The 25,113-nt window shown below is 40.3% G+C and overlaps 1 protein-coding gene across 1 annotated transcript; it reads right to left on the minus strand.

Annotated features, from left to right (window-relative positions):
* Window positions 1-617: 617 nt before the first annotated feature.
* On the minus strand, window positions 618-24,970 carry TECR (trans-2,3-enoyl-CoA reductase). Its single transcript, XM_086753379.1, has 13 exons — window positions 24,937-24,970; window positions 14,692-14,742; window positions 14,138-14,189; window positions 13,759-13,803; window positions 12,463-12,566; window positions 10,296-10,411; window positions 10,072-10,177; window positions 5,513-5,585; window positions 5,379-5,422; window positions 3,920-3,977; window positions 3,097-3,185; window positions 2,003-2,048; window positions 618-1,903 (listed from the first exon to the last, which is right to left on the minus strand). The coding sequence occupies exons 1-13, from the start codon at window positions 24,961-24,963 to the stop codon at window positions 1,776-1,778; spliced, it is 939 nt and encodes a 312-aa protein (XP_086609505.1). The 5' UTR covers window positions 24,964-24,970; the 3' UTR covers window positions 618-1,775.
* Window positions 24,971-25,113: the final 143 nt, after the last annotated feature.

Genomic DNA, 25,113 nt, shown 5'->3' on the forward strand with positions numbered 1-25,113 from the left:
AATTCTCTCATACTCATCTTCAAGTTTCTCAAATAGAAGCAGAATGTCAAAATAGAGATTAAAAGGAAAGAGACTATGTCCGTATCTGTCAGAAGTCTTGTTTTCTTACGGACACCTGGAAAGATATCTTTGTTATTAAACAAGATCAATTTTTTCTTATTTCCTGTGACTGGACTTTAAGTGGATGTAAAGCGTGAATAGGGTCTGGGCTTTCTCTGTGCTCAGAAGGAAAATTTCAGCGTGCTTGTCCTCCACACTGCACTCAACGGAAATCATTTGACATTTAGCTCTCTTCTCCGGTTCACAGTTAAACTAGTGAAAAATAATGATACTAAAAACAAATTAAAAATTTTGTATTGCTTCAGTGATCTACCAGATCTAACCATTTCTAATAAACCTTCTACAAGATATGTTATACAGAAATAAAATTTGGGTCATGTATTTTTGCTTTGTTAGGTTTTTTCTTCAATTGATGAAGATTTTTTTTTTTTTTAATATAAGGACATTCTTGATTTTTACTGTAAAAAAATTATGAAACCAGCAACCAATTGTAGTTGTTGTCTTTTGCCATAATTATCTCAACTGGTTCAAAATAGTCTAGAATTTATTGCATATTTTACCCTTATAAATAGTTGCAAAAATCTTTCTATACATCCATTATAGATAAATAAATTAATAATGAAACAAAACAGTATCTATGCATTCTCTTCATATTCTAAAATAGCTTCTTTAAAATACCATTCTGATAGATTGCAATAGTCTTTTTTTTTTTTTTTACTAGATTTGCACAAAACCCAACTAAGTCCTACTGAACATCTTGTAAAAAAGAAAACACAGGAAGTCCAAAATGTAACTGATTCTTCTCTCTGGCTCTGAAAATAGGAAGGGAGCTAGCATTCTGAGGACTAGCAGTCACTTCATGTATTTACAAAATGTATTAAAAATTATTTAGAGAATACTGACATAAAATGCTAGGTAAAAGGCCCTTTAGTATCATAAGGACTTGTTATATGAAAACAGGCCAAATGTCACAGATACAGCATAGATCAGATCTTCAAATCTTATTTACTAGTATGCAATTTACTAATGAAGAAGACTAAAAACAAGCAAACAAAAACCCCAACAATGCGGGATGTTACATCCACAAATACTCCAAATAGTTCTTACTTCAGATTATTTTGGCAAATTAGGGGTTAGACCCAAATCAGGTATTTGAGATATTGCCTGTTTCTTTATTCCAGGAACCATTCATACTCTTTGGTAATGTTATTTGTTACAAAGCACCTGCCTCCAGGCAGCACACTCTCTTCTTCAAGTCAAAGAAGGCAGATCATGCCACTATCTTCAGGCCAGCTGGCCACGCTGGCTGAGCTGAGCTCTCTAGTAGTTAGCTGGCCCGTCCTCGTTCCAATGTACTTACGTCTTGCAGAATGCCACTGCTAAATTTGGAGCTGCTTTTCAGCACAGACTTCTCAGTATCTCTGATCCATCAATCTAAATAGACTAGTACAGGAAAATAAAAGTCAATCAGGTTACACTGAACTGCAGGGGCTTGTGACTACCAGCTGTGCAGTGAAGCCTTATTTTCTGAAGGTGCTTCTGAGTTCAGAATTCTTGAACATTAGGAAGTGTAGCTTTCCAGTGTGTACAATTTCCCTCAGCAGTGGAGATTCAACATGCACCAAAATCCTTTAAATTAATTCACTTATTTGGCAGGAAGCTTATGAGCTTTTTTTCTTGAAGTTCCGTGCAATATTCAAATTAAACCTTTTTTCTTACAACAAAAATGGAATAATTGGCATTCGAAGACTTGGATAATCCTTGAATTCTCGTAGGTAGGTGCAGTGTTTATCCTTTGCCCAGATTGTCATCTGAATGAAGCAAAGCAAGGTGAACAGCCCCACTGGAAGGGAAGGAGAAAAAGATGTGTTTCACTATCAGATTAAAAACACATTCTTGCTGCTGATATCATTTCAGGGTGACGTACCAAAACATTACTCACCTGGAACGCACTGAGTCATGATAGTGAAACTGATCCAGGTCCCCACCTGTTTTGGCCAAGGAAATTTAAAATATTTCTGGTGACAGCATTTGCATTTATGTCTCTATTGATCAAAAACAACCTTGTCCTAGTATAGGTAAATAAAAAAGCCAAGGTCAGCCAGATCAATTTCTAGCATTAATAACCTTTAGCCAAAAAGGTGAACAGTGCCTTATTAGCACAAACAAAACCTTTGTGTTTTCTTCCATTGCTATTATAATGACAAAATTTTAAGCATTACAGCATACTGTCTTTTTGGTTTCTCTGCCTAATTTGTACTTGTTACATCTCCATCAGACCTAGGAACGGTAACTTTCTATAGTCTGAGGCCAAATGTTGCTCTCATTAACATCTGTTCATGTCCACTGAAGTTACTACCTGATGCTGTCCCTCTGTGCAAGGGTGAGTTTTACACTGAGTTGCACTGGTTTTAACTGCTTTTGGACTGAGTCAGGACTTTGGCTCCTGATTAAGTAATATGAAGTGATAAACTGATTCAAGCTTTTAAAGCAGTCACCACCAACACAACTGACTATAACCCGAGAAAATGGGGAAGATGACCTGGGCCTATTTCCTATTTTCCCTACCACAATAATTTCTATTCATCTATCTCTCCATTTTCTCTACCATAATATCTTCTATTTGTCTACTCACTCTCTTCCTGTGTACTATGATATTCCTGGGCTATTTTATATTATAAATCCACCAAGTGCCCCCATCCCCTTGTTGCAACACACATTCAGTGGCAACCTCCCCATTCCTGTCTGCAAAATTTGCACTGCTTTAAGGTGTATCTGTCTTGTCTAGCAGCCACACTGAAGTTCAGGGTCTGGGCTGTCTGCTTAAGATTAGCCCCCTAAGCAGCGCCTCAAGGGAGGAGAGGGAGAAGACAAGTTCCTGTCTGCTGTCTGATTTCATGGGGTTTAGTGGAGGAGGGGAAATGTATTTGAGCTGAACTCAAATTTCAGAGGTTTCTTCCATGTTTAACATTCCAAAAGAAATGAAAATATATTCAGCAAAACTAAAATCTTAACATCTTGTTTGAAAATACATACCTCATACGTATAGTTAGGGCAAGATACAAAGAAAAACAGCCATGTGAAAGGATTCTTTGTTGGATATGGAATCTTACGGATTTTGGATCCTATAGATTAGAAAACAAATCACAAAATATTCACACTCCTAAATACATTGTTTCCTGCAAAGACAGCCCAACTGTGCCTATTCCTGTGTCTCATCACTACCAGAGTGAGAAGCAGTACATGGGAAAAAAATGTCCTCTGGACCCACAAGAAGGAATAGGATAACTGTGAGGAAGTGTTCTGGGCATTAGAAAGTCATTGATATATGCCTTTGATCACAGTCACTCCTGTAAGAAGAGGTACCTCAAGTTTAGATTTAGAAGTTAAAGGTTTTCTCAGATTGTCACAGAATGGGATTTTAGCAATCATAGTTGATAGCTGTAAGATGTCTGGCTTGTGCCCAGGGAGCCCTGGCCTGCACAGAGATCTTGTGCCCCCTGTAGAAGCCAGTTCCCTTGCTCACCAAAGCAGAGCTTATACTCGCACTGTTTCCTTTTGCACTACAGGTGTAACTAATGTAACTGCTCCCCCCAACACAATCTGGCCCTAACCAATAAAAATTACATTAAGATAAGAAGCGCTGTTTAACAGTCTGGTGTTGGATTCCTTGCACTGTCTGATCTCCCCTAGAATCTAGTCTTTACAGTGCTGAGTAACCTGTGCTCCCACAGCAGTCAGCTGGCACAGGTCTCAATGCCCTCCAGGATCAGGTCTTTCATGAGGCAGAGTAACTGTAGAAGTACTGACTGCAGAAGTACTGCAGCGCAAAACTGAAAAATTAAAATGTGATTTTTACCATTTCTCCGGAGGTCACTGAGTGCAACATGAATTGAAAAATTTCCAGCTTCACACAGCTGCAAGAAAAAGCATGGCGGAGTTAAAAATATGATTCCCTTTTATTTACTCTTCTTCCTTTTTGTTATTTTGTGGGGTACAAAAAAAAAAAAAAAAAGAGGGAAAAGGATCTATTATAAACATAATAAATATCCTTAACCAAGTAACCAAGATTGCGGTCTGACAGGAGGATGGAATGTCTTTGTTCAAACATGAGTTCATATTATACTCTGTTATATATTTATGACATTTGGCAGCAAATGTGGACTCAGTCCAAAAGATCAAATTGACTGCTTATATAATCCCCACGAGATCTAAAGGCAGTAAACCAAAGGAGATAAAAGTAAACCCAGGAGATACATGCTTTATCTTTTGGTTGTTCTTATGTCTTTAAAAACACCCTAAAAATTGATTTGGATAGTTTTGGTTTCTCAAAAGTTATTAAAATCCCAAAGAAGATACGAGTTGGACGTTAAGTAGGTTTTCTTCTCTAGAGTATAATTGATATGAATCGTGAAATATAATTGACACAGCTTCCTCCACTGGTTTTAAATAATGCTTCCTCAATCAATTATGCAGAAAGTGTATTGAAATGACCCATTTGTATGATTATGGATAGTTTCCAGTGTCTGCAAAGCACAACTATTAAAGCAAATGACTGGCGGTCAGAGCTCCTGAGATTTATGCCCAGCTCTGTGCTTTCAGTTACATAGTCTCTCTATAAAATTGGAATAGATTATGAACTCACAAAATTTTCATACTGGGATGCTGCTTTGAGATCCTGCAGTCACTGACGATTAGTTTCTCAAAGCAAGTGAACAGTTGATGTTGTAAACAAGTTACACATACATAGGAAAAATAAGTACATCTTTGTTGGCTACACTAACGTTGCTTCTGCATGTATGAAATGTTCCTAGGAACCGTGAGAATGAACAGACAGTGACTTAAGAATTTTGCTTCATAAGGAAAACTGTAAAAAATTTCTGAAGCCCAGCAAAATGAGCCTCTATCCCTGGAAATTATTGGCAACATACTTTCTTAGTTGGCCAGTTTTCTGAGTTTTATGATCTGTTGTGATTTTTAACACTCAATAAACAGTTCACAAAACAAACTCACTGGCCTTTAAACACAGTGTCACAAACTGTTAGTTCCAGGATTCTTTTAAAGATTATGAGAGATCATCTCAGCAGATAAATATCCCAGTCTTGAAATGGATACTGAATCAAAATCTTCCCTTGTGCACAAGATCACATTAAAAACTTACAGATTTATCTGTTCTGCCTGCAAGTGGTCAGCTCTAGTAGTATGTCCCAAGTGTTCAAGTTCTAAGTATCTGCTTATCCTACTCAGTCTTCCACTTATATAACATAAGAAATAAAGCAAGATGTTTTAGCATTTTATAAAAAGAGCAACAAACCTACCAGAAACATGATCACAGCAAAATTGATCTGTTTTTTGCCATAAGCTAAAAAAAAAAAAAAGTTTACATGTGATTAGTACTAATATACAAACACACAAGTAGGTAAATCATATTGAGGGTTGTTTTGCTACTTACAAGGAGGAGTGTAAAGAGGATGATTGATGTAATAAGCAAGCCAAGCTGCAAATCCCCAGTAATACAAGCAGTTCTGAAAAACAGGGAATTTTTCTTTGTTTTAGTACAATTCTCTAGGCCAATATTCACTGCAAGGACCGCTGATAACAATGAATTGGGCTGATCCTTCAAGTTGCTGATAATATAACAAGAAATGACAATACTAAGTGTGGTAAGGTGGGAGCAGACAACAGGAAATAAAAGGAAGGAAGTAGTGCTCACAGAGTAAGATTTCCTCTCAAATATTTGGACCTGTTAAGTTTATATACAGTTTTAGAAAGTATAATGATACTATTCAAAAGAAATTTATCCTGTCTGGCAAGCCATTTGGACAAAGACGAGGTGCCATATAGACTATTTTAAAGAGACTTGTTTTGCTAACACCTGAGACTCTGCAAAACCAGATTTAGGCACTGTGCTCTCTTCTTTACTTATTACTTTGTATCGCCCAATCTCTTGCCTTTCCTCTATTCCTTCAGCCCATCAGTTTTCTTTCTTTAGCATGCTTTAACTTTTTCTACCTGAAGTCATCATGCCTGACGCTTTATTCTGCCCTTTCCCTGTGATTTGTCCCTTTTGCTGCTGTCCTTGGCTTTCTGTGATCCAGCTTCCATCCTCTAAACTCTGGTAACATAGCTGTCACTAATGGCTGTACTGACTTATTCCTGACCCATCTCAGAGCTTGTTCACAGGCTTCATCCATGAAAAAAAACCTATATACAATTACAATCTCTACCTCTTGTTTGGTTTTCCAGGCGCTGCCTCGTGTGGTTTTTCTCCTGACACTCATTGCTGCTTCAGTATCTTGGTGACAGGTTATCTTCTCCCTCCTTAAATAGCTGTAGGTAGGAGGAAGGCCCTTTCTTGGCCCAATCCTCCTCTTCCTATGTGCTCTCACCTCTAGGTGCCATTCTCTTGCAGACAGACTTTAACCCTCATCGACAACTCATAAATATGCCTCTCATCAGTTGAGATTTCTTCCTTTATCAAATCTAGTGCCTCAGGTTTTAATGTTTTAGGACATGTTTGGTTATCTTCTATAGCAAGACCAAAACTGAGCTCTTTATCTTCCTTTCACCACTTCTCCTGTTCTTTTCCTTCCCCTTATCTTTTCTTCACTCCTATTTTCACTCTTGAGTAGAACACTGATCCTCTTACTCTTTCTGGTGATTCATTTTTTCTTGGCCTTCTAAAAGGTTCATGTACCTTAGAAATTTCTAGGTCTTTATGCTTTCTCCTTCACAGTTTTCCTTTCCAGCTCACACAGACAAAATTCTTATCCAAGGCTGCATTCTTTCCTGTCCTGACTGGTTTAACTTTTTGGCTTTGGATGTTGCAGCTTTTTTCCCCCTATGTACACCAGAACTGCATTTCTAGCAATAATACCCCAAGAAGTGATTACCTCAGCATCTGCAGACCACACTAGCTGACTGCAGTGTCTGATGCGTTTTTCTGAAAAAGCTGGTGAAGGGTAAGGCCCCCATCTGCTGCGAGCAGTTGTATCAAACATTCTGTTGCATTTACACTTTCTTTTCAGAGTTAATCAAAGCACTGAAGTGCCCAGAGACCTCAGACAAAATGGACACCCTCTTGGGTATGCTGTAATACAAGCACATAGTACATCCTTGCTCTGAGATTATATATAAATAGATAACTGATGAGAAAGAGCAAATTACAGATCAAGTGGGACAAAGGAGCAGAGAGATTAAGTAACTTCCCTGTGACAACTCCCCTTTTCCCCAGGAAAAGCAGAAGAGAGCCAGAAGAAGGACTCCAGTGAAGAACAATCCAGTTAGTGTCCTATCCATAAACTACTGCTTCCTCCTTAACACTAACTTCTTCTACCATCACCTACAATTTACTAACTGCTGTACAAACTTAGGTGGAAACAGCTTCTTGTAATCTTGGAATGGCATCTTACGAAAAATGTTTCCCTAATTTCAGAACCTGGCACAGGGAGGATCATATGGCAATGGATTTCAGTAAAGTGTTAAATAAATAAATTATCATGGCTCAGTTCCCAACAATACATGCTGTAATTAAACTGAACAAGTACTATGCATCCAAAGAACATGATTTACTGCAAGAGTATTCCTCAGTTAGAAGAAAAGGAGCTTTTAAGATGAGTGGAGTCTGCCACTGCTAAGGTCCTTAGCAGTAGCACTGCAAATGTCCAGCTGCCACTAGGAGCCTTACTGGACACAGAAAAGCCTCCAGTGAGGTTCAGGTAGGAACAGCAGAGTGCAGACTTCATAAATTCAACTTGAAAGAAAGAAATGGTTTCTGTGAATCTTTCCTATTCCAGGTGAATAATAAAGCTTTACAACAATCTCTTATAAAAAGATTTGCAGATAGTTCAGATAATGTAGGGATCCCATAAATTATTCCTAAGTTTACAAAGTTGTGGTTAGGATTTTTGTCTTCTCTACGCCAACTGATGATCCCTATGATGATCAAAGCTATTTCTTAATGCTCTGCCTATGTTTATTCATGACCAGCATGTACCCTTCTGTTTGTCTCATTACATTGTCTTCTGGTTTAAATGGTATTTCTTTAGATCTAATGTTTTATTTCTTCCAGATGTTTTTACAGAAAGGGACAATATCCCTTATTTTTTACCCACAAAAATGTTCAGGAAGACCAGCCGTAAGACTAATCTTTTAAGAATTCCTCTGGTACCTCCCTGTTACTAAAGGTCTGACAGATCCTTTTCTGGCACAACCACAATCATCTTTCCTTTAGTTAGTTCCTTTATCATCACACAATTTTTGTATTAATCCCTATCTTATTCACCCTGAGCCAGTTGTTTGCTAAGTCTAGATAAATCAGGAATGCTACCTTTCCATTGCCTAGAAAAATCATATATCTTAGAAAGAATTATTCTATGTTAGTATATAGCATGAACTGCTTTGGGTGAACCCCTGCTGCATTTTACCTCATCATTTATTCCTATTTCCATTTGGTAAACAAAGGATAAAAATTACAAATCTCATCAATTCCTGTCTCAGATCTCTGCTTATCGAGACTGATGTGTCTCTTGTTAAAGGTAGCTGTCCGTTGCACTTAGGAAATAAGCTATCTGTATCTGCTGTGTATGGGATGAAACACTTAATGTATGAAGCTTTGTCCACCATCTCTGTGTGAGAGAAAAAAAAAAGGAAAGAGGGCGTGATATTTTTCTCACTGGCACAATTTCGGAGTAACACCACCAAAGTAAATGAAATTATAAAAGCAAATCAAACTCAAGCACTGCTAAGCAGGTAGAAGAAGAACTGTGAGCAACTTTACAGATGAAAGCAAGTACCACCAACCTCAGAAGGTGGAAAAGTAGAAGTTACCAAAACGACTGGTACAAATGTCAATTTTAGCAACAACAGTTTGTATGGTCTGAAAAGAGCGAGTAGCTGGCAGTGAGAAAATGAAGATTTATCACATTCTACAGATTCTTTTTCAAGGTAAAGTTGCTCATTTATCTGCTCTTTAGTATGCATTAGCTACTACTGTATCAAGACCAAGTCTTTAAGAGATCTCCTAGCCTTCAAGAGATCTGCTAACCTCTGCATTCTGCCGCTGCAGAAAACAAAGTCAATTGCTATGGAGCATTCTTTCTGAGGGCCGCTGCTCAACTACAGACCCTCCTTTCATTTAGAAAGCAGGAAGCTATCGCCAGAACTACCAGAGCCGCTGCAGAGCTGTAAGGAGTTAGCCACAAGGTAGAGCTTCAGCTGCTGGGAGTATCACTGCCACGATGCAAATTCTAAGGGAGTGTCATGTTAAATATCCAAATGCTGATAGTATACTATGTGCTTTTCCAGTTGCAGATTTATAATCTCCTGTCTTTCTGAGTATAAAGCGTATTTTTTTAATACCAGTGTGTACTCTGATGCAAACATTTGTAAAATAACTACAGCCTATGCGTAACCATGCAGTCCGCTGTACTTCTTCACAGACATCTGGGAAACAGGCTCACATCCCAACAGCTGCCCTGTGCTACAGCAGCACTGGTAACATTAGGGAGTGCTCCTGCAGGAGAAAGAAATGCAGAACAACCAAGCTGCTTTGCACTGGATCAAAGGTAAATTAACAGCTGCTCAACAGCAAAGGGAGTGTTAGGGGCAAAGAAGATGTAAAATGACTGTTACAAAAAGTAGGGCTTTTTTTTAAAAAAAAAGAACACCTCCCCAGCATTGTGCCTGCCTGTGCTACCTTAAAAGTTAACATGGTTACTATCAGGCCCAGGTTACCTTCAGGCCCAGGGAGTGAAAAGGAAGGGTGTGCTGAAGGTTTAAAATTCTAAAAGAGCAATGAGAATACTATAACATGAATAACAGTATGGCAACATGTGGGTTACACAATAGCAACATTAAGAAATATTTTGAAAGAACTACAGCTTTAAGGGTGAGATTTGCTGTGCATTACTACAAGAGCCACACCAAAAAATATGTACTGCAGAGGCAGAGCATAGGTTGGCTAGATTGGATTCGCAAGGAGGGCTATGGATAGATTCCGACACAATTTACCTTCACAATATTCCTCAGTGGCATAGTCCCATGGGAGAACCGATGAACAAATACTGTTTCAATCAACCTTTTGATGTAGTGGAAAGAATGGCAGATACATGCCAAGCTAGAAACAGCAAGACAAAAGCATTTAAGAGTGATAAAAAAACAAATGTGGCAAGACATTTGGAATAAGACTACAATGCTAACAAGAAATACTTGCTCAAGCCTGCAAACAGACTTACTTAACTACTGGATGTGGGCTTGTTGTAAACCTCTCATCCAGTCCATAGACAAAAGGCATGCGGAAATAAAACAGAAAATAGATGAACAATGGACCTGTATATTCTATCAAAAATACCTGTAAAAAGAGAGAAAATAATTAGACAGCTGAATTAGATGATGGTTTTGCTCTGGTTTCTTTGTAATAACTAATGCAGTGGGATAAACACCTCCACTGACCCAGGATGGCATTTAGAGAGGCAGGGAGGGAACAGCATGTTTGGGCTTGGGCTATGAAACTGGTAGACATGCACGTAAGTGTTTTGCAATGCATTTGCCTCAGTTGCATACAAACAGCCATTGCCAGTGCAGCTAACACAGCATGGGTATGAAAAGATAATAACGGCAGCCCACAGATCATGGTAAATACGCATGCATGTTACATTTACACAGCTCTCACCCTCCTCTTGCCCTCAAAAACTGTTGCTTTATTTGGGGTAAAATGAAATTTGGTGAATAATTTATCTTGAAATAAGAGGCGCTTTCTTTCTAATGAATGAATTTTGGTTAAACTGGAAACACAGCTTGTAAGTGCTCACAGGTGACCTCGTCTGTATAAACAGTTAGCACAGCAGATGTCCCAGGAAACGATCAATTAATTCTAAGTTCAAACAATCTTTAGTTTGAACAAAGAAAAAAAAAGAGGAAACCAAAGAAGTGATTATCTAACTTGATTTCATTTCAGATATGTGTGTATTTCTTAGGAACATCACTTTAAATTGAAGTTAGCTTTGGACCAAACATTAACAGTTGAGTTTTCCACACTTCTATAAGTGAGGCCCATATCTCATTTATGGAGAAAGAAGGGAAATTGATTGTACTTCCATCACCAAAAAAAAAAAAAAAAAAAAAGAAGAGAAAAAAAACCCCAACCACTGGTTTCTAATGTGTTTAGAATTAATTTGACACTCAGAAAAGTTGTATTATAAACTTCTGTAACAATCAGCATTTTCTCTGGTGAAGATTGGATTTGATTGTAGATGAGAAGTTTGTCTTTTTTATTTGATAAAACAGAGATATTTCTTGGTTTACATTTGCATGAAGTAGCTTGAAGGGCAGGGAGAGCAGAATGTGAAGGAAAGATTATAGAGTGGCAGAAGTCTGGTGTTACTCTGGGCTGTGATATTTTGGTATATATTAATGCACGTGTGTCTTGGAGCGTACATTGCCATTAGAAGTTTTTCCCTGTCTTACTGTTTTTTTAGATTGTGTAATAGCTGCCTCATTTATCAGCACTGCATCCAAAGTAATGGTGTGAAGACTCAGTTTTGCAGAACATTTGACTTTTTTATTTTACCTCCTATGAATGTTTTCTTTGCTATTTGTCATTAACACGAGATTTTATTAATGTCTCATAGCTCAGAAATGGTAAATGTGCCTTTAAATTATGGAGTACTTTTCCCTTCATGCTGTGCTGTTTCATTAGAACCAGTGTAATATGTGCATCCTGGACCTTCTGAAGAGCTGGAGGGGTCACTGGTCACCTCACTGCATGAACGGCAGCGCTGTGTTGCCTCCAACTGAGTTGTGGCAGAATTCGCATTTGAGCTAAGACAGTAAATATGCGAGGTCTTTGTGGATGGCTACTAATGCTGCAGAAATTGTCAGCTGTCATTAGCCTGCCACTAGCATCCTGGGACGCAGCCACATGCAGACAGATAACTGATCTTACTTTCCTGCATTTTCCTGCTGAAGTCACTTCAGTTACTGACATGTGAAGTTGCTTACATGCCTCTTCACAGGACAAACTCGTAGGAGTATAATCCTGATCTTTGTCAGGAGAGTTACACAGACACTGTGAATCAGATCCTCGAAGGCATTTAGGTACCTAATTCCTAGTGATTTTGTAGTAGACATTTAAATCCATTTGAGAACCTATATCTTAGTTCAGTAGAGCCAGCCTACCCTGCAGCAAATTTTCCGCTGCTGCTCTCCCAGGGAGCTAGGCATTCAGAATATTCTGTTACTGCTTTCCCTGATTAAATGAACTGAAGCAATGAGGATTCATTGCCTGCATCCACTATCAGAGCAGGCATCATGCAGAAATATTGGAAGGAGACAAAAAGTGATGGAAGAATTAATTATGGAAAAATAGCCATTAAAATGGCTCAGACTTGAAGCATAGCTCACCGTTGTCCATCCTATCTGTGGCCCTAAATCTCTAAAGTATAGCGTAGCAGTTGTGCCAACAGGGAGGTGCTGCAGGATTTCCTCATCCCTCAGGGACTTTCCTTCTGAGAAGGAAATAAGTCATTACATCTCAATGAAATTCAATTCAGCTTTGGTAGCATACTAGCTTTATATTGTGCTTTAACCGATCTGTGATATTCTTTGATGTGACTTGGCTTTACTGGAATCTCAATGAACACACTAAGCATGTTTATACTTAATTTTGATTTATCCCTGTAATCACATATAAGCCTAGATTGTCTACTCACACGAAGACGGTTAGAAGAATTCTCAATACTATGTGCCTGCCTAGTTTAGTAGACTTGCTTCATCACTGCTACAGCAGAATTTGCTGATGGGTCACTGCCCTTTAACATAACTCACTGACCTCCTAGTCAGCTGCACCTCCATCTCTCGCCTCTCTCTTCCCCTCTTCTCATTGCTCATTGTCAGACAAACAGAAGCTAGGATAAGCTGAGATCGGAAGGCTCTCCTACAGAGGTTTTCATTGCCTCCTTTTTTCCCAACCAACCAGCTAGAAGGTGATTCCACAGGACTTGAGCTAGTACTCAACATTTTTATGCCTACATTTCGGGGAATCTCCAGAAGGCCAGCATTTTCTTATGGTAAGTCTCACGACATAAGTCCATGGAGGAATCTCACAAGGTAGATCTTTGAAGAAGGAAATAAGATACTTATACTCCTGTTTTCCATGGACAGAGTCTACACAACAAGCTAATCTTTACTAGCATACTTTTAAGGGACTATTTAAATAAAATTATGCTTAATGGAAGCAAAAGAAGAAAGTGGTACATTTTATACTGAATGCTAAGATGAATTAAAACAGCTTGGCCATTAGACTTTCTTTTCTTTCTTACATGAATTGATAGTTCTAACTCACAGCCCTTTTTATACTCCCAGTTGAGTATCACTGTGGAGATCATTTCACTGCAGCTAAGGGAAATTAGCATCTAGATTCTGTGCTGCCTATCTTGAAAGCAGAAGTGCTCATTCGTTAGAAAGTGCATTGGAACAATGTGCAGACTCCTGAATTAATGCCCAAGCACCAGGCACATGGGTGGAACTCTGTTCAATGCTTTCAAAGAATTAAATTTGTTCTGGATTCTCTTCAGCCTTCATAATGCTAATTAACATAGCTGGAAACTCATTCTTAAGAGCTAATACCCATGCAAAGTACACATTTTATGCCAGGTCCCTGCTCAGAGCTTTGTTAATCTAGTTCTCACAAGCACTTACTTGGATCAAGTTTTATTGACTGCCTTGCTGGATACCACCGAGGATCTGTAAGACCATACAGAATTGTGTGATATACAATGTTTAGTTTAGATCATCCACTGTTATAATGAATGCAACATAACAAGATAAGATTTAGCTAAAGATTTTTAGGAATATTTATTCAACACGAATATCTGTGAGAAATTATACAGCAGAAAAACTACAAAGGTGTATCAGGATAGTATAAAAAAAAATTATACTGAAATCTCACTGTGATCACGTTCATGTGCAGGTTACTTAGCAGTGTGTATGTACATCAGGTTTAAAATTACGTAATTTTCTCCTATTTATATACTGGATACTCTGATGTGATGTGAACTTCTGTGAAAGTTATACTCACATAATTTATGGAACATCAATCTGATCTCTCTAATTGTGGCATTTGGTTCCACCTAGGCAATAAAAAATATTGTGTATGTAAGATACACATTTTGAAAGACAACTACTAGGTGTAAGACTATGCAAGTAGAAGTGTGAAACAATGTAACAGTATAACTTTCTTACAGATGACTAGGATTGGTATGGGTGATTCAAAGTACTTTTTACAGGAAAAAAGGAGGACAATTTGTGGCCTCTGTTTCAGAGGCAGCTTCTCTAGCAGTGAACAAGAGTTACTACAATAGCAGTGACAGTTTGACAGCTTATGGGTGAGTAAGACACAACTGGCAGCATCGTAGTGAAGCAGCTGAAGTTGTGCTCTTTGCCCAAAAGCTCCTTCTGGAAAAGGGTTGAATACTCTGTAGTCAGTATGAAGTGTGCATAGTCATTGCCTCTTCAGTAGCCAAAGAAAGGTTATCAGGAGATGAAATACACTTCATAAACACTGAGTTTACTTAAGAAAAGTTAGTATTTTTTAAATAGTCACCTAGCATTTTAAAGAGATTTTTGTTTTACCTTATCTAGGAAGCATAGCTGTTTCTTTGTCTTCCAATCAAGGATTTCCACCTGATAGGACACAAAATGATAATTACTAATTATTGCCTAAGTAATCTCTAAACTCTTAGTTGATTCCCAAATTCACAATCATTGTTCAGAGTGAGACTTTATGATTTGAAAACTGGAAAAGACAGTTTGAGGAAAAAAAAAATTAAATGTGCATATATATGCATGTAAGCAAATATTCTAAGTACATGCAGCTTGAAGATTAATGTGTGTTGTTCCCAGAATATTTTAATTGCAAAGAGAGTGGAAAACATCAGGGACATAATGAACAAATGCAGCTAAAGATCTGGACTTCACAAACCCTTAAGAGGTTGTTATAGGAACAGCGTTACGCCTGCCTCTCAGATCACCTGTATTAGTAACTGCAGATTAGCATTTTATATTCCAAGCAGTGGTTTAGCTACAGCTCTGAAAAGGAAAGGGCAGTTTATATCTGTGATTAAATGGCACTGTGGCAAAAGGTTATGATTTTAATCAACAACCAATCAGAGAAGTCCCCACGTTTCAACGCCCAGCTGCAGCAGGCTAGCAAAACCTAAAATACAGTGATGGTGTTTTAATTTAATTTGTTCTCATCATGTAAGGGAACTTTGTGGTATAGCTAAGAGTGACAGTCCAAAGCTTATCTGTCACACTAAATGACTGGGACTATCATTACTTAGTACCAAAAGAATTTGTTGGGTTTTTTTAGAAATAAATATCTAGCATTAATTATGTTTGGTATTAAGTGGCCAAGAGGATAGATTAACATTGGACATTAAATACGATTCCTTACTAAAAATAGGAGCCACAGTCTAGTGTCTTTCTAACAGGGTTGCTTTGAAGAGATCACTAGGTTAAGAGTATCTTATTTCCTTCTTTTACCTGCCCCAAATTGTTATTTCTCTATTGGTGCAGCAATGGAGCACTTCAGCTCCAGCCAGCAGTATCAAATCTGATCTCCACAAGGGACACAAATGCAGTGATATTTTCTACCTGTGCATTTTAAGTTCTAAGTGGGACATCAAGGGAAGTAAGCACTTTTCCTCCTTTGTGATATGTAATGAATGTGTGACAGATTATTGGGATATTACATGTTTTCCCTTGTTTTTTTTATATTTGCAATAATACAAATTTCAAGTTTTAATGTCTCTCTTTGTGTGACATCTCCATGGGGAAGCAAATGAAGTGGATTCCCTGCCCAGCAGGCTGTTCTTGAAATACAGCTTTCTGACCTTGCAGTCCACAGAACAAGTACTGTGGGAGCTGTAAACCATTTTTTTGTCCTTTCTGATGCCGAGTTGCTACAAGAATTGTTGAAACCTTGGTGTATCTCAATGCTTCGGTGTCAATGAATACCACTGGGCTGCCCTACAGACTGCAGCAGTTTCAGCAGTCTCCTTCCCGTTCCATACCCAGCACATACATATTGGATTAGAATGCCCCAGGGGCACTTTTAGTCTATGGCCTTCAGAGGCTGTGTTAGAAAAATCTTCTCCAAGCTAAGCAGAGAGTAGTTTGGGTATCTTTCTGCCACCTACGCTCTTTTAGCTGTGTTATTCTCATTATCCACAAGGCCAGACTGAAAATTAGAGACATTTTGCTCTGTGGTTTTCACGGGAGTGGCTGTATAAAAATGTAGGTACTTCTGTGAACCTTTGGAATTGGTGTGGAAAACACACAAACAAATCATCCAAGATCTTCTGTACTGTTATTTGGTTCTATTCCAGCATGTTTCTTTGAAGTGCCAGACTGGCATACCTGCCTGTACTGGCCCATTCATTCCTTCAAATATCTACAGGAAGCCTATGGAGGTGATGGATTCAGACTCTTCTTGAAGGAGCACAGTGATAATGGTGAAAGGCAATGGACACCAGTTGCAATATGGGAAAATCCAATCAGATACAAGGAAATTTTTTCACCATGAACCTGGCCATTCATTGGAACAAGTCGCTTAGACAGGATGTGGAATCTCCATCCTTGGAGGTATTTAAAACTGGACTCAACAGGACCCAGTGCCACTTGATCTAGTTGTATCTGCTTTGAGCAGCAGTTGGACTACATGACTTCCAGAAGTCCTTTGCAACCTAAATTATTCAATGTTTCTTTCTTTTTTTTTTTTTTTTTTGACACCCATTCCTGAACTTCAAAGATTTCAGTTACTTTCAAGATCTAAGCAAACATGAATCAGTCTTTCCCTTTTCAGAAAGATGGATGCAGGAAAACAGCTTTAGATTCCACTCCAGCCTACGGAAAGTTGTGCGACGATGGAGTGAAAACAAGGTGACTGTTTCCTCTAATTATCATGCCTCTTAGCTGTATCAGAACATTCCCCGGTGTTTAGATGTTCCCTGCATAAGGGAAAGAAAAGCAAGAAATGTTATCTTTTCTGAACATAATGGCCAATTACATGAACCCACGTAGCACTGAACACAGTGTTTCCAGTCTTCAGGCGCAGTACCAAGTCAGTTAATGTATTGGTTGGCAACAGTTTTTAGATACCCAGCAATCTGTTCTTGGAACACTTACCGATGGGTATCATCCCTTTCAAACATAATTTTTTTGGCTCAGAAAACTTTAATTTCTATGTGTTTTCAAGCATTGAGCACAATAGGACACTGACTGTTGGCCTGCACTAGTGCAGTATGACTTACAGTCCACTTATTTGGTGAATTTTTGAAGGCATTTTAAATTACAGCTTCTCTTGAGACTACTTTGAGTAGAACTTAATCAATAGGCAGATTTGTGTAAGATAGCTATGATAAAACTCTTTTATAAGTGACTACAAACACGTATCTTCAATGTTTAGATGACAGATTTGTTCTAGTGCGTAAGGATTAAAGATGGATAGTGTCTTTAAAAACAGAAAATTTCTTTATGATTATTGTTTAGCATGAGTTGAGGGCAAAGAATAATCAATATATTATATAAGCAGGAAAAAAAAAGTACATTCAGCTGTTAAACCTTTATTCAGAAAATAAAAGGGGGAAATAAAAGGGGGAAAGGTTTATTCATAGGGGAAGAATAGTTGAGCAGTGTTTAAAAAACAATTTTTCAGATGCAGTGTCTTTTCAGTAGGTTTACAAAAATATAGTAGAGTTTAAAGCCACATTAAATGCTTAAGGATCAACAGATCTTCAAAAATTGTGTGATAACTGTTATGGAAATACTGACACACTTATCATGTCTGTCCATCTTGGAGTTTTTATTTGCAGCCATTTGTACTCAGCAGATTCACTAAACTGTAGCTGAGTGAGATTTTGTGAGCACTGATATAAGCATATATTGTATTGATTTCTTTTGAAATTACTCAGTTAAAAAAATGCTTATTTTACAGTCTAGGAACCAGCCAGCCTGAGAAAGAGTAATGCAGAATGAATTAATTCTCCCTGAACTATGCGAGTGCTTACGTAAGTTGGGTTCCTTGAATTTAACACTTAAAAAAAGTCAGTGGTTGCCACAGTCCTAAGTCTTTCTAAACATTTTCTTTTTCCTATGGAATTTGTCATTTTCTCTGTCTCCTTAGACTTTTCTGGTATACTGTGTTATACTGTGTTGTTCCTGAAGAAAGTAAGCATGTCTAAGTGTGATCTCACACTATGGCATATAAAGAATAACTTTATTGAAGTCAATAGAATTGAGCCAAAGGGAAATTGCTGCAAGTGTACTTACACTGAAAACATTGTGCCACTACTGCTGCTACAAATTACTTTCACTCTGAAATTTCCCTTGCAAAGGGATGTACAAACTGTTGCAGAGGATGAGTCTAAGGATCCATCTAGAACGGTATCTTTCTTTCTGATACAGGCAACAGCAGGTGACTCAGAAAAAGTAATAAAACAGAGCAAGAAGGTAGTGACTGGGGGGAAGAGAGGAGACACACACAGAGACTGCAATTTTCCTGCACCAGAAGTGCTGCCTTTGTATTTAATAGCTTTTCATGGATTTTTCCTCCATTAGTTTATCCATTTGCCTTTTAAACCTGTATACTTTTTGCATGCACAATGTCCTGAGGCAGGGAGTTCCATAGCTTAACCACATGCTGTTTGAGGAATTCCCAAGGCAGAACCAAGGCAAACGTTTAACCGCAAAGTGAAATTTCATCATCTTAGCTGTGGAGTGCTGTACCTTATTCTGTAAGTAGTCCAACTAAGTAAAGCCTTACCTCTCTGAAGCAACTGGCTGATATTTCATGAGACTAGAATCTTACTACGTTATTTCACTGTGTATAAAGAGAGGAGATACAGTGACAGCCATACTCAAAAGGCTTTATACAACTAAATTTCACTTTTGTAGAATTTAGATGTGTAGCATTTAAAGCTTCACAAGACACACACTAGGTACTTACTCTTCAGCTTCCTACGTTCTGCTCCTATGCAAGCTAATGAGAACCACCATTTGAACTGTGCTGAAACTCCGTACATTTTTATTTCTTCCACCTGTTTCAGATTTGTTAGTTAGGCATACTTGCATCTAAGGCTCAAGGACCTTCATCCAGTAAGCATCTTTATCCCAAGGTCAGCACAATGCGCAGCATGTAGATTATTTCTGAATGAAACTAAACTGTCAGCAAAGGAGATGATCTAGGTCTTCAGGCTTTATACGTAATGGTTAGATACACTGCCAGGAAGTGGTAGACTGTCTTCTGCCATTCCCCACTCCTCCCCGAGAAGGCCTGGGTGGCTTGGGCCACCATGCAAGGAATAAAGGATTCAAGAGAGATGAACAAGTACAAGCAGGAGAGGACAGGAGAGTATTAAAGTGAAAAGGGCAGTTTCCTCCCAGAGAGAAATTCTGAACTCCTGTCTCTCTGGGCTGCTTCGAGCACTGCTCCCTTCCATTGTCATGCTGTTCAGCATTTCCCTACAGTGGATGCCTTTTGGGATACCACACAGTGAAGTAAAACTTGGATACCTTTCCCAATCGTCATATCCACTCTTGTAGCTGGGTGCCTAACCTGAAGGCACCGCAAAGCCCGTCCCTTTGTAGACCTGGACCTGAGGATGGTAACAAGTGTAGAGCTACAAATGATCATCCTTCAGAAAGACAAATCCATTTATATAAATGACAGGGGATAAAATTAGTCTGTGTAAGAATGTTCAGGAAGGAAAAGGAAGGTGTATTCCCTTAGAGTGAGAGGCTGGTTTATTCTTCACAAAATGGAAGAGCTGTTAGAGATTTGTGCTTTCACAGTGAATTCTGGGTCTTGAAAGCCTGTGAAAGCTTTCCAGCTTTTACTAGCATGACATCGTCCAGGAGAATGCACAAGATGGAAAAGGAACCTGCATCAGTTAATACTGACTCAGTGGGTATTTACTTACACTGGCTAACACAGAGCTGCACGTTGCCAATTTCCCAGGCACACTGAAAAGTCACATCATTCACTGAGTATCACTGTCACTATGAAGCAGACTGGAGTGCCTCCATCTGTGAACCGAAGCCAGCTTTGACTCAACACTAAGTAGACGTCCAGGATTCTCAGCACCACTGTGTAGCCTTTTCCATGTGCAAGAGAATATTCATTGCCTCAGGGCTTTAGTTTATGGTGCTTATTTTCTACCATGACAATATTCAGGTGGAAGAAGTTCGTAAATTCTTTGTGAAATCACCATCATTTAATTGCATCAGCACTGTGATTTGCAATGTTGAACTTCAGTATCTATAGTTCCATTACTACTCTTTATGGATAATTTGGTGTATGGATGTCAAAATGTACATCCAGTGTATGCTTTTGACATAGAATTGAAGAAACTGAAGAGACAGGTTTGGGGGGGGGGGGTTTGTTTTGTTGGGTTTTTTTTTGTTGTTGTTTTTTTTTTTTTTACCTAGAGGTATCAAGGATGGGTCTGCTGTCTTTTGACCAGGCAGGAAGACTGGAAGCCCTGGAAAGTCTCGAGCCATTACACTGACAGATGAACTCACAAGATTTGTATTATTTTTTTTTTAAATATACTTCAAGTAAGTCCTTTTTTTTGTTGTTGTTCAATAAGACTTCTGATTTCAAACATAGCCTTCAGATCCTGAAGAGCTCCAAGTACTTCCTGGCAAGTAATGTTTTACTATCATATTTTCCTATACAAAATTAAATGTTTCTCAAACTCCATAAAGAAAAAGGACAAAGCTCTGTCTTTTAAGTGAAGCAGCACAACTGAGTATAGAAAGTGTTGGTAAGTGTGTGGAGAAGTGGTGAGGGAAGAGAAAGGGAGAATGTTTTTCCCTATTGTCTCATCTCTTTCTGTGATAATAATCTTATGTGCTACTTGTGAAAATAGAGCAGATGTCTTCAAATAGCAGGGCAATTTTCAGCAGTGGCCCTTTAAATGATGGTTCAAATATCTCATATGTGGTCTTGTCTTGTTCAGGCAACTCTTGGAGGATACAGAATCTTAAAATCCTCTGCAGTCCTGCTTTTGGCACTTGCTCTCAGTGTTCTTACTTGATGAGGCTTTAGACAGCATAGCTCTGAGTGGGAGAAACCTTTGTAACAGGAGCTGTGACATCTCAGCAATGCTAGCTAGCTAGGCAGCAGTCACTCCCCTCTTGCATTCAGAGGGTTTTCATCACAGTCAGAAGGGGAAGAAACTTTAAATGCCAGCACGGGGGGCCAGTACATTATTGCTTTTAGACTGTACTGCATATGTCAGTTCAATCTATCCTCACAGAGTAAAGACTCCAAAACGTTTTTGGTTATCACTGCTCACAAAAAGCATTTCCCATCCAGACCAGTTAAGGAAGCAAAAGTAAAACTGTGGCTCTTAGGACACTAATCTTCTACAGTATGAGTGTGTTTGATACAGTATCTTTCCTCTAGGAAGTCAGAGCGCCATACTACTTTCTTTATATGAAGTGCTTTTGAAGACCTAAACCTGTCAAGTGGAAAGAAAGGGTATGTCCTGGTTTCATTAGCCTAACTTCAGAGCTCTCTACTACAGACATCTACATCTAAGCATGTCACATAGACATCCTTGTATAGAAAGGAGAAAAGCAGGCACTTTTAGGAAAAGCTGTATCATGAGCTCTGAAATATATCTAAAATAGGTCAGAAGAGTTGTTCTTTAATCAATTTGGAGAAATGAGCACTCTTTGAGAATATTAATTATCCAGATACAAGTCTCTATCATAAATCTCTGTTTTCAGAGGGGAATCTCCTCAAATTATCAGGTGCAGTACTTTCAGGTATGCACACATTTCTTTAAACTGTAGTTGTTCTTGCTAAGCTTCTCCTGAGCTATTAATGAGAAAAAAAGCTGAGGTGAAATTAGAAACACACCTGAAGTAAACAAGACCTATTTGAGCATTATTACAGAACAAGAAATGTAGAGGCAGCCGTGGAAACACAGGTCTAGGAGTACAGCAACCTGACTTTGCACATCAGTTCTAATACAGACATCTCATAAGTAGAGGGAAATCACTCAGCCGCTCTGTTTTTTTTTGCTGTCCATCCATTAGGTCCAGCATATTTTGGCTTAATTAGGTCGTTGCTCATAATTGTTGGTACTAAGTTTGAACACAGCCAATTTAAAATAAGGAGTTAAAGGTACTTCCAAAGCTGAATCTGCCTTTCAGTGGCTTAACAGTCACTTTCATGCAATATTGCCTATTTTTCAAGTCTTTCTATGTTTAGCTGCGCTGAGAAAGACTCTCATAAAGAAAAAGAAGGGAACTGACAGACAGTGTCATAGCACTCAAAGTCATAGAATCATACAATCAGTTAGATTGGAAAAGACCTTTAAGACAATCAAGTCCAAGCACTAACCTAGCACTGCCAAGTCCACCACTAAACCAAGTTCCCAAGCGCCACATCTACGCGTCTTTTAAATACCTCCGGGGAGGGTGACTCAGCCACTTCCTGGGCAGCCTGTTCCAGTGCTTGACAACCCTTTCAGCCAGCCAGATGTTCTTGCCCTTCTTTTTGTAGGTCTGTTCACCAAAAAGCAATTTTATTCATGGATAAGGGAGAGGACCTTCCTACATACTCAGGAACCTATGAAATTGATTATTAAGCATGATCAAATGCACAAATTCAACAAAACAGGAAGAAATATTCCACCAATAAACCTCTGCTAAACTTGTAACAGTCATAGTCTAAAAAATTCAGACAGTGACAGTTTGGTGATTGTAAAGCGCTTTGTGATTCCTATAAGGAAGCACCACAGAAGAGCAGTAAAGGGGAAATGGTTTAGAGAAGTGCAGGGAAAAGTACAGAACTATACAGCAGCTCAAACAGGCAACACTAATGTTTGTAACACCAAGAGATTCCCTCCCTCTCCCCGCTCCGCAGGAAGCACTGCGAGAGGTGAGAAAATTACCTTCTTTCTTTTGATTGCTCAGTTTTGAACACATGGTGGGGCAATGCAATTCAGAATTCAAATTCATTGAATTTATCACAGAAAGCAAATCAGTGGGGAGAACAGAGCAGAAAGTGATGTGCAACAGCACCGCTCAGTGCTACCGAGGCTCTTTGTCCACGTCCTCCGCCTGAGACCGCTCAGACACACACTGGATGACAGACACACACTAGGCAAATCTGTTTGCACTCATTATTTACTGTACAGAGAAAAGGACTAAGTAGGTTGCATAGACACAGGATCTTGATTTAGGACTTAAAAGACCTGTATCTGCTGCTGTTGTTCTGCCTGCAAGATGGAGCAGGTAATTCCACTTTTGTGTTTTTCTCTGCCTGCAAAATCACGTAACAAGAGTGATGTCGGTGCTTTTGAGGTTTTCCAGTGCTATTCAGAAATTCAGTATGGCTATGTCGGAAGAGTAAACCTGCAGACCAAACAATGACTGAAGGCATGCAGGCAGGTAATACATGTGTGCCTGCTCCTGCCTTTGGGTCTCACAAGAGTTTGGGACACTGGTAGAAATGCAGGAGGCAGTGAAAAGCTTTGTTGTTTTTCCTAAAAAAAAAACCAGGGAAGTCATCACTGCAAAGGAAAAGGCAAGGTGCAGGTGCCTACCTCACACCCACAAGAGCTAGAGACAGATTATTTTGCTGAATTGTTTGTGATGTCCAGAACACTTTTATAGCTTTGAAAAGCAAAACCTGAACTTTTAGGTCATGGTAAGTAACCAGAGGAGCAGCTGCTTTTCAGATTGCTTTTGATTCTGCTAATGTTATAACAATTGTTTTGTATTTTGCACGGGGGGAGGAATTGTGTTAATTTTTAGGTGAGTGGTGCTGGAGAAACTGAGGTGTGAGCCTGCAGAAACACATTCAGGATTGCTGCCATGCAGCAGACCTGTTTTTGTAACACAAGCCATTCAGGAATGTTTGTTTTAGCCAGCCTAACTAATTCTAGCAAAAAGTCGGAGTGGCTGTTTATAGAAGTTGAGATACGTTACTCTCCACACTGCCCAGGTGCATGTTACTTTGCACTTCTGTGCACACAAGGAGCTGGCCGTATGAAACCCCGTCCAGCTATTTTTCACTTCCCACGCACGACTCGCCGTCGCTCCTCCCCGCGAGAGGGTGCGGGCTGCGCCGCCGAGGGCAGCTGGGCTGGGAGCCGGGCTCCCGGCCAGGGCACCGGCTCCGTGCCGCCGAGCCGAGCCGAGCCGAGCCAAGCCGCTCTGTGGGCGCTGCCGCCCGGGGCCACGCCTGCCCGGGCCGGTGGGCTCGGCAGGACGGCTCTCGGCGAGGTGCGCGGCGGCCGGCGACAGGGTCCTCCAAGAAGTTGGGCACAGAAGGTGCCGAGAACATTCCTCGCTCTGGCTCTTTCGTTCGGGCCGGGATGCGCTGCCAGACACCCCCTGGCAGGCTGCCGGCGGCACTGCCGCGGGAGGGTCCGCGGGGCCCCGCAGCCGGTGATCCGCCGCTTCCGCGGACCGCCGAGAGCCCGCCTGGATCCCGCGGACCCACCCCCCCCAACCCACCTCCTCCTCTCCGGGACTACGTCCGAGGACCACCGGGGACGCGACGGAGGGAACGTGCCCAGGGAAAGGAAGGGAAGGACGGCGATGGAGGGGCCGCCTTTGCGCCGTCACCCCGAGGAAAACCCGGCGAGCAGCGTGCCCCACCGGCTCCCTCCACCCGGCTCCAGCGGCGACCACTTCCCCTGGCGGACCCAGGAGCGGACCGCTCCGGCTCCCCGGTGCTCCGCTGCAAATGCAGGGGGAAGACAGAGGAGACCACCAGGCAGCCCCCTCCGCCGGCGGCAGGATGCTGCGCGGCCCGGGCTGGCCCCGTCCGCCCCCCGCACCGCCCGCACCCACCTCGAAGAAGCCGGCTCTGCCGCCCATCCCGCCGCCACCGCCGCCTCCCGCCGCCGCGGCACCTTCCCTGGGGCCCCGCGCTGCGGCCAATCAGGCGGCGCCCGGCCCCCGCGGGGCGGGGGGGGGGGGGTCCCCAGCCGGGGCGGGGGAGGCGGCGCCCGGGCCCCCCGCCCCGCA

Source organism: Chlamydotis macqueenii, chromosome 8, assembly GCF_036417535.1.
Source record: "Chlamydotis macqueenii isolate bChlMac1 chromosome 8, bChlMac1.mat, whole genome shotgun sequence".
Classification (NCBI taxonomy): Eukaryota; Metazoa; Chordata; class Aves; order Otidiformes; family Otididae; genus Chlamydotis; species Chlamydotis macqueenii.

What these genes read in the sequence shown, in the direction of transcription:
- TECR (XM_086753379.1), bottom strand. Translation starts at nt 24,963, where the DNA reads ATGGGCGGCAGAGCCGGCTTCTTCGAG. An exon ending in AGCTATGCTTCCTAGATAAG is followed by an intron (nt 14,190 to 14,691) that starts GTAAAACAAAAA and finishes TTTATTGCCTAG; the next exon opens with GTGGAACCAAATGCCACAAT. An exon ending in TTGCTGTGATCATGTTTCTG is followed by an intron (nt 3,978 to 5,378) that starts GTAGGTTTGTTG and finishes TTTTTCTTGCAG; the next exon opens with CTGTGTGAAGCTGGAAATTT.